The sequence below is a fragment of the Capricornis sumatraensis genome, chromosome 18 (assembly GCF_032405125.1).
Source record: "Capricornis sumatraensis isolate serow.1 chromosome 18, serow.2, whole genome shotgun sequence".
In the NCBI taxonomy this organism is placed as follows: Eukaryota; Metazoa; Chordata; class Mammalia; order Artiodactyla; family Bovidae; genus Capricornis; species Capricornis sumatraensis.
Window position 1 is genome coordinate 43690197 of NC_091086.1, and position 10052 is coordinate 43700248.

The following is a 10052-nucleotide window of genomic DNA, read 5'->3' on the forward strand; positions in this document are numbered from 1 at the left end:
GAACGCAAACAGCAAATCACTGTATTGTACACCTGAAACTAATACAATGTTATATGTCAGTTATACCTCAGTTTTGTTGTTGTTGTTTTTTTTAAGATCTTTCTCACCATAGTTAACCTTATTGGATTTATGTTTTGTAATTTTTATTCTAAGATGAAAGAACGAAACCTGTTGAACTGGCTTGTGTTTAATACTAGTCATGATTATAGTAGCTTCATCAGAACATTCATACAGTGCTTTCCAAGGCACTTATTTATCTCATTAAAACTCACACTGAGCCTTTGACGGAAATGAACAACTAATAATATCCCATCTACATCTGATAAGAGCAGAGATGTTAAATAACCTATTCAAGTCACATGGCTAGTAATGGTGGAGTCAGAACTGGAATTAAGATTCTCTGACTACTGGTTTAGTCTTTCTTTTTTTTTTGGTTTGTCTCTTATTCACACTATCGGATTAAATCTGCATAGGTTCCAGGTAAGAATCGTGTCACAGTCCATAGGAAGAAATGGATTCTTTTTTTTCCTGTTATCTCAGGTTCCTAAACAGCAAATTAATATGCTCTGCAAAGTGCAATGATACATCAAATATTCTTCCTAAATGACATCACAGTGCAGTTTTCAGTGCACTGAACTCTGATGAGTCTTTTAACTAACATAAGTGAGGGAAAAATGAGTTGACACAATTCACCTTAAAATTGATGATGTTTTTTCTTTATAGGATCCATTCTGGAACAGAATGAAGAAGCCACTACACCTTTTGGATTGTATACATGTACTATTGACAAGATATGTTGAAAATCCTAGCCAAGTTTTAAATTGTGAGAGGTAACTATGAATTAGATACTGTGTTATATACCAAAGGTTTTTAAATGCATTGAATAAATATCTGGGTAACAGATTTGGAGATAGTGGGGCACAATACAGAGACTAAAAGAAGTATGGGAGATTTAAACTCGTGTATGTTTGCAGAAACTATTTGATATCAGTTAGCACATAATAAAAGGTGAGAGTTTTTCCATTTTCCAGCCCTTGTCCTGATTTCTCCCTGTAAATGAAAGGATAAAATTAATGAATTACTGCTAAACTCCTTCCATTTTGAATGAGCAACTTAGGAAGTGCCATTATGTCTTTTGTGATATTATTGGCCATTTCAAGATAAATTTGTTTGAGGAGACCAAATGAATGTAAATGTTTAATATTAATTTAAGGAGTCATTCCTTACTGCCTGCCTTCTCATTGTAACAATCTTCGAGAGGAAAATGGTGGTATGTGGTAATCCACCTACCCTCTGCATGTCTTTCTCTGTTTTCATTTATTTACCATTTACTTAATCACATGATCCTTCCTCTTCTGTGGGCCTTTACTAAGTAAGATTAGCAGAAGTTGAAGGGAAGTCCTATAGGAGGAAGTGTTTCTGAATCTGTAGATGGCTGAATGGATATCTTTTTCTTTACAGGAGAAGATTCACGAACCTCTGCCTGGATGCTGTTTGTGGTTATCTGGTTGAGCTCCAGTCTATGAGCTCCTCAGCAGCAGTACAAGCCATCACTGGAAACTTTAAATCTCTTCAGGCTAAACTAGAGCGGCTTCATTAATTATTGTAATGTATTTTCATCCCTGCGTTTTTAATCTGTAAAATAAAAACTCAGCTGGGTCCAGCTATCACATGCTTTAAATCTAAGAATTTAAGAACAATTTTAGTAGAAATGCATTTTTAATAAGTGGCTGATATCAGCAGAGAGTACATTTGCAGGTGAATTCTTTTTTACTACATGATACTATTTTGCTTTTTAATAATCAAATTAAACACAGATAAGATTATTTATGATTTTAACACAAGGATAAACAAGTAAAAAACTCTTGTTGTGAATTTATATGCTCATTGTCAAGTTAGTTCAAGTATCAAAACTTAAATAGGCTAGCTGAGTAGGTCCAGTCCCATAATAGTAGATTCTACAACAGTTCTTAAATAGGCAAATAAACACTGTCTCTTTTAAAAAGTTTTTTAAATTTTTGGGTTCATCTTTGGAAAAAAATTTCTTCTAGCTACTGATTTTGTCAGTTACGATCCTTGTAGTACACACCTGATTGTTTTTTCTGAGCAAGTGATAAACTTGTATTTAATGGTCTATGTCCTATCTCCCCTACAGGGAGATGCTGTTTTCCTTCATCATCCACCTAGCTCTTCTTTGTCCTGGGACTACTGATTCCTTTAAACTGGTGTTTCTCAAAGTGTGTGCACCAGACCAGCACATCAGCATCATCTGGGCATTTGTTAGAAATTCCGATTCTCCAGCCCAGCACTGTTTTAAGGCCATTTATGGTGTTCTAGTACATGTCAGGTTGAGAACCACTGTGTTAGAAGATATAACCAGTTCATGGATGGAGCTTCCCATCTGATGCCTCTTCCTCCTTTGCCCATCAGTAACCACAACACCTGAGTTTCACCCGATACACACCATATATAAAGCAAAACTGTTCATAATATAGTTTCTAATCTTCCAACAGAATTAGGTTGGCAAAACCAAGTGCCCAAAGTCATGGCAACAAAAGAGAAAAGTCTGGCGAGTGACCAGGACTCACAGAAAAACAAGAACATGGACTCCTTTCCTCTTACCTTTTGTTACCAAGAGTAATGACCTTCTACCTGTTGTCACTAATGTATGTTTGACGGTTTTCAAAATACATTTTCAAAATATTTTTCCTTCCACTTTTATGTTTTTCCCAAGATCATGGGTTGCCCTCTCCACAGTTATTCTCTTAGAATTTAGCTCCTTTTCTCCTATAATCTCCTTATTTATAATATTTAATAGGATGTCAAAATGGTGCCTTATTAGTAGGCACCACTACCTCTCATATTTCTCAGCTTTTCAGTTCCTTAAGTTTAGATTTTTTCGAATATGTAAAATGGATGTATGCTACACATTGTTAATTCTGTAAATTTAAAATTCTATCATGTTTACTTAAGATGAAAGTCTTGCTTAAATGCTATATTTAGCCATGATTCCAGTTCTGCTACAAGCACATTTACCCACAAGAACATTAATATGTATGTTAAGTTTATAGAACTCAAAATAATGAAGCTATATCTTCCATAAAGAATGTAAGCTAATGTGGCTAAATGGTCTTTAAGATCCAGAAATCTGAATCATTTATTTAACACCTTACATAACACCTTTAAGAATTCTAGCCACATAGCAAATGTTTTCAATATCATTTGGAGGGCAAGAGTACTAAGAGAAATTAAGATCCTCTTCTCCTTTTTAATCATCTGGGAGAGTGTAAAACCTTAACATTTGTAAGAGTCGCTTTGATAACCTGTTTAAAACAGATATTCCACCTTCAGTGTGACAATGATACTGGTGGTAAGTGAATCAAACTTGGAGTAGCATTGTTCTATAATGTTTATCAGCTTTGTTTATATATTTTATATTTGGTTTTCATTCAACACATTATTTCTTTATAGTGACTATTAAACATCTATAGGCAATGAATGATAAGTAGAATATATGAAACAGTGCATTCATTGTAGGCAGTGAGGAGTCACTGAAAGTCCTGATTGTGAGACATATTTCTAGATAAATCATTTTAGTGTGGCAAAATGGTTAAGAAAGAGAGCTGTTTTGGGGACTTCCATGGTGGACCAGTGGTTAAGACTCCAAGCTCCCAATGCAGGGGTGGGTTCCATCCCTGGTCAGGAAACTAGATCCCACGTGGTGGCTACAACTAGAGATTCTGCATGTGGCAAAGAAGGTCCCACGTGCCACAACTAAGGCCCAGTGCAGCTAAACAAATACAAAAAAAAAATTTTTTTAATGTTTTTTAACTGTACAAGGTATGGGATATTAGTCCTGAACTGCATGAAATCTACGTTCACCATTTCTTTAGTATAATATACCTGACTTCCTAGTGACTTGTTTGTTGAAAACCTCTCTGCTCTCCTCTTTTATGTTTTATAGTTGACTTCATCTCAAGGGCGCACAGATTCCTCATTCTCTTCCTCAGGATACTTCCCTCCTCCATCTTTCTTCCTCTTATTCATGAGGGGGAAAATATGATAGAGATATAGTCATATCAAGGAAATAAAGAAATAGAACACTGAATCTAAATGTCTTGAAAGGCATATGCTTTCCTTCCATTTTTTATCAATTTTTTCATTTAAATTTCCTTAATTTTTTTCAGGATATTTTTGAGTCTTCTGATAAATCATTTAAACTCTTGGAAGTTTTATTTTGCTCATAAGGAAAGTTTCCTCATAAGGAGGTTGAAGCCAAGTGAGAAGACTTTCAAATCCAAAAATTTGTAAGAGCTAATGTAATCTATTTTTATTGTTTTGTTGTTCTGCTTCACATATTAGTTAAAATACTATTGCTTTTATTCTTCCTTTTGGATGAACATATCTACTGTATTATGTTAGAAATTAAACATTTATTTTAGAACTTAGCTATGGAAGACTAACTCTTTTTAAGATTAATGAAGGGGACTTCCCTGATAGTCCAGTGGTTAAGAAACCACCTGCCAGTGCAGGGAATACCAGTTCAATCCCTGCTCCAGGAAGAGCCCACATTGCACTGAGTAACTGAAGCACATGAGCCAAGAGCCCACGCTCAGCAACAAGAGAACCCATGCAGCGAGAAGCCCGTGCACAGCAGGAAAGAGTAGCCCCCTGTTTGCTGCACATACAGAAAGCCCACACGCACCAATGAAGACCTGCTGCTGCTGCTAAGTCGCTTCAGTTGTGTCCGACTCCGTGCGACCCCATAGACGGCAGCCCACCAGGCTCCCCATCCCTGGGATTCTCCAGGCAAGAACACTGGAGTGGGTTGCCATTTCCTTCTCCAATGCATGAAAGTGGAAAGTGAAAGTGAAGTTGCTTAGTCGTGTCCGACTCTTCACCATCCCATGGACTGCAGCCCACCAGGCTCCTCTGCCCATGGGATTTTCCAGGCAAGAGTACTGGAGTGGGGTGCCATTGAAGATCTAGTGCAGCCAAAAATTGTTGCTGTTCAGTTGCTCAGTCCTGTCCGACTCTCTGCCACCCCATGGACTGCAGCACACCAGGCTTCCCTGTCCTTCACCATCTTCTGGAACTTGCTTAAACTCATGTCCATTGAGTTGGTGATGCTGTCTAACCATCTCATCCTCTATCATCCCCTTCTCCTGCTTTCAATCTTTACCAGCATCAGGGTCTTTTCCAGTGAGTCAGCTCTTTGTATCAAGTGGCCAAAGTACTGGAGCTTCAGCATCAGTCCTTTCAATGAATATTCAGGACTCTCAAGAGTCTTCTCCAACACCACATTTCAAAAGCATCAATTCTTCAGCACTTAGCCTTCTTTATGGTCCAATTCTCACATCCATACATGACTACTGGAAAAACCATAGCTTTGACTATACAGACCTTTGTCAGCAAAGTAATGTCTCTATTTTTTTAATACACTCTAGGTTTGCAGTTTTTCTTCCAAGGAGCAAGCGTCTTAATTTCATGGCTGCAGTCACCGTCTTCAGTGATTTGGGGGCCCAATAAAATAAAGTCTATCACAGTTTTCAATGTTCTGCCATAAGGGTGATGTCATCTGCATATCTGAGATTATTGTTATTTCTCCCAGCAATCTTGATTCCAGCTTGTGCTTCATCCATCCCAACATTTCACATGATGTACTCTGCATATAAGTTAAATAAACAGGGTGACAATATATAGCCTTGCTGTGCTCCTTTCGCAATTTACAACCAGTCCATTGTTCCATGTCCTGTTCTAACTGTTGCTTCTTGACCTGCTTACAGGTTTCTCAGCAGGCAGGTAATGTGGTCTGGTATTCCATTCTCTTTAAGAATTTTCCACAGTTTGTTGTGATCCACACAGTCAAAGGCTTTAGCATAGTCAATGAAGCAGAAGTAGATGTTCTTCTGGAACTCTTGCTTTTTCTATGATCCAACCAATGTTGGCAATTTGATCTCTGTTTCCTCTGCCTTTGCTATATATCCAGCTTGAGCATCTGGAAGTTCTCAGTTCACGTACTATTGAAGACTAACTTGGAGGATTTTGAGCATTACTTTGCTAGTGTGTGAAACGAGTGCAATTGTGTGATAGTTTGAACATTCTTTGGCATTGCCCTTCCTTGGGATTGGAATGAAAACTGACCTTTTCCAGTCCTGTAGCCACTGCCAAGTTTTCCAAATTTGTTGGCATATTGAGTGCATCAGTTTTAACAGTATCTTTTAGGATTTGAAATAGCTCAACTGGATTCCATCACCTCCATTAGCTTTATTCATATGGATGCTTCCAAAGGCCCACTTGACTTCACACTCGAGAATGTCTGGCTCTAGGTAGAGTGATCACATCATCATTGTAATCCAGGTCATTAAGATCTTTTTGCATAGTTCTGTGTATTCTTACCACATCTTAATATATTCTGCTTCTGTTAGGTCCATACCATTTCTGTCCTTTATAAATAGATAATAAATAATAAAAAACATAATAAATAGCCAAAATAAATAGATAATAAAAATAAATTTTAAACCTTAATCAGTTTGCCATGTGGGAGCTAGGACTATTGTATCATATCTTCAGCCTGCACCTGAGTGCCTGCCATTATAATGAACATTTCCAGTTGAATGACTGCTAAAGCTCCTCATTCAAAACATGAGTAAAGCATTCATTCCTATCTCCCTGCCCCCTGCCTCCTCCTGTTCCTCTGTTTTCTACCTCAGTCTTTATCATCTAATTATTCAAGTCAGACATATGGATCTCATTTTTAAATTCTTTCCCTTCATTCCAAATTCAGTTAGTCACCAATTTTTCCCCCCAGCCACACCATATGGCATGTGGGATCTTAGTTCCCAGACTAGGGAATGAATCCACTCCCCCTGTAGTGGAAGCAAAGATTCTTAGCCACTGGGCCTCCAGGAAAGTCCTAGCCACCAAATCCTAAGCAAATCTGTTTAATTAAGGAAGTATCTCTTCAATTACCTCACTAGTTCAGGTTTTTAGAGTTTAATCAGGTATCCTATTTCATTAATACACATACAATAGTCTGTAAGTAGTTTTCCTCCCTCTAATTGGACACCTTCATTTCCCCCACACACACTAAAGTCAGTTTTCAAGAATGTAAACCTAACTATATTACACCCCTTCCTTTTCCTTCAGAAGAAATTTCAGATTCCTGGTGTGACATGAGGATGCCACTGAAGTTTACAAAAGTATAAACCAGAATCTGGAGTTCAGTTGCTCAGTCATGTCCGACTCTGCGACCATATGAACTGCAGCACACCAGGCCTCCCTGTCCATCACCAACTGCCAGAGTCTACCCAACCCACGTCCATTCAGTCAGTGATGCCATCCAGCCATCTCATCCTCTGTCGTCCCCTTCTCCTCCTGCCCTCAATCTTTCCCAGCTTCAGAGTCTTCCAACAAGTCAACTCTTCACATGAGGTGGCCAAAGTACTGGAGTTTCTTCACCTTTAGCATCAGTCTTTCCAAAGAACACCCAGGACTGATCTCCTTCAGAATGGACTGGTTGGATCTCCTTGCAGTCCAAGGGACTCTCAAGAGTCTTCTCCAACACCACAGTTCAAAAGCATCAGCCTTCTTTACAGTCCAACTCTCACATCCATACATGACCACTGGAAAAACCATAGCCTTGACTAGATGAACCTTGGCAAAGTAATGTCTCTGCTTTTCAATATGCTATCTAGGTTGGTCATAACTTTCCTTCCAAGGAGTAATTGTCTTTTCATTTCATTGCTGCAATCACCATCTTCAGTGATTTTGGAGCCCAGAAAAAGAAAATCAGCCACTGTTTCTGCTGTTTCCCCATCTACTTGCCATGAAGTGATAGGGCTAGATGCCATGATCTTCGTTTTCTGAATGTTGAGCTTTAAGCCAACTTTTTCACTCTCCTCTTTCACGTTCATCAAGAGGCTCTTTAGTTCCTCTTCACTTTCTGCCATAAGAGTGGTGTCAATCTGCATATCTGAGGTTATTGATATTTCTCCCAGCAATCTTGATTCCAGCTTGTGCTTCCTCCAGGCCAGCGTTTCTCATTATGTACCCTGCATAAAAGTTAAATAAGCAGGGTGACAATATACAGCCTTGATGTACTCCTTTTCCTATTTGGAACCAGTCTGTTGAATCTCATTAGTTTAAGCAAAAGCAGTATTTATTGCCCTTCAAAACTATGAAGTCCAAATAATAGAGAAGCCTCCACATGGCTAGATCCAGAACTTCAGTATTTTCAGGGCTTTCTCTAGGTTGGTTCTGTCCTCCTTTGAATTTATTTTTTGTCTCCTGCAGTTTGCTCCATAAGTCCTGGGAGAGTGCAGGCAGTGTCAAGTTTCTTCATTTTTGTTTTCTCTAAGTGAAGTTGCTCAGTCGTTCTGACTCTGCGACCCCATGGACTGTAGCCTATCAGGCTCCTCTGTCCATGAGATTTTCCAGGCAAAAGTGCTGGAGTGGATTGCCATTTCCTTCTCCAGGGGATCTTCCCAACCCAGGAATCAAACCCAGGTCTCCCGCATTGCAGGCAGACGCTTTACCACCTGAGCCACCAGAGGTAAATTCAACGGACAAGTCCAGGAAGGGCAGTGATTAACCCAGCTTCAGTTACAGACTCGGTGGTTGTGGGGTACAGAACCATTCTCCAAACAATACAGAAGAGGAAGGAAGTGCTTCCCGAAAAAACTGCATGTTGGGTACACCTCAGCCGACTGTATCTGTCCACCTACCTTACCACTAAGTTCCTTGTGCTTTGATGAAAACTCTAAACTCATAGACCCAAGAAACACAGTGAACCCAGAGCAAGAAAGACACAAAATCATACCAAAGCGTGATATCAACAAATTTTCAGCAAACTAGGAACTAAAAGAACTTCCTCAGCCTGATAAAAGGTATCTGTGAAAAATGTACAGCTAACATTGTACTTAATGGTGGAAGACTAAACACTTTCTCCTTAAAGTTAAAAATAAGACAGTTTCTCTTCAACGAGGATTGGAGGTCCTGATCAGTGCAATTTGGCAAGAGAAATAAAAGATTCAAATTGGAAAAGCAGAAAGCAGAGTTATTCAGAACATAATAATGTAGAAGATCCTAAAGAATATACAGAAAATAGTAGAACTATTAAACAGAACAAATTGCTAGAACTAGTAAGTTTAGCAAGATCACAGGATATAAAGTCAATGTATATAAACCAATTCCGGGGCTTCCTTAGTGGCTCAGTGGTAAAGGGTCTGCCTGCCAATGCAGGAGACATGGGTTCTATCCCTGGTCCAGGAAGATCCCACATGCCATGGAGCAACTAAGCCTGTGAGCTGAGACTATTGAGCCTGTGCTTTAGAGCTTGGGAGCTGCAACTACTGAACCCACATGCTGCAACTACTGAAGTTTGCAACCCTAGAGCAAAAAGAAGCCACTGCAATGAGAAGTCCGTGCACCCCAACTCGAGAAAAGCCCCCACTCTCCACAACCAGAGAAAAATCTGCAACAATGAAGACTCAGCACAATCAATGAATACATATATTTTTTTAACTGCATTTCAATATTCTAGCAGCAAGTAGTCAAAAACTTCTAAATACTCATTTAAAATAACATTAAAAACAATAAAATAAGATTAATTTTAACTATATATAAGAGCTATACATTGGAAACTGAGATAATCCTGGAAGAAAGTAAATGAGAAATATGCAACACTCGTGGATTAGAAGAATAAACAGGAATATTAACCATGAATTCTCATTAAATGGATACATAGAGTCAGTGCATTGCCAACTAGATTTACAGCACACTTGTAGAAATTTACAAGCTGATTCTAAAATTTATATGGAAATCAGAGGTCCTAGGATAGTAAAAACAGATTGAAATAAAATCTGAGAATACTGATTTCAAGATTTTGGTATAAAGCTACTGTAATTATGATAATGTGGCATTGGTATATCAATAGAACAAAAATAGATGCAGAAATAGGTAGAGAAATAGATGAACACGTATATGAACAATGCATTTTCAACAAAGTGCCAAGGTAATTCAGTAGGAGAAAGAATAGTCTTTTCAATAAA

At 38.5% G+C, this 10052-nt stretch overlaps 1 protein-coding gene across 2 annotated transcripts in view; it reads left to right on the forward strand.

Annotated features, from left to right (window-relative positions):
- NUP155 (nucleoporin 155) overlaps positions 1 to 1926 on the forward strand; it is a 51120-nt gene extending 49194 nt beyond the window's left edge. For both annotated transcript variants that reach the window (XM_068990499.1, XM_068990500.1), the window contains 2 exons: positions 724 to 830; positions 1462 to 1926. In XM_068990499.1, coding sequence (XP_068846600.1) covers positions 724 to 830; positions 1462 to 1600 — 246 coding nt within the window. In that variant the 3' untranslated portion in view covers positions 1601 to 1926. The remainder of the gene's footprint in view (positions 1 to 723; positions 831 to 1461) is intronic.
- Positions 1927 to 10052: the final 8126 nt, after the last annotated feature.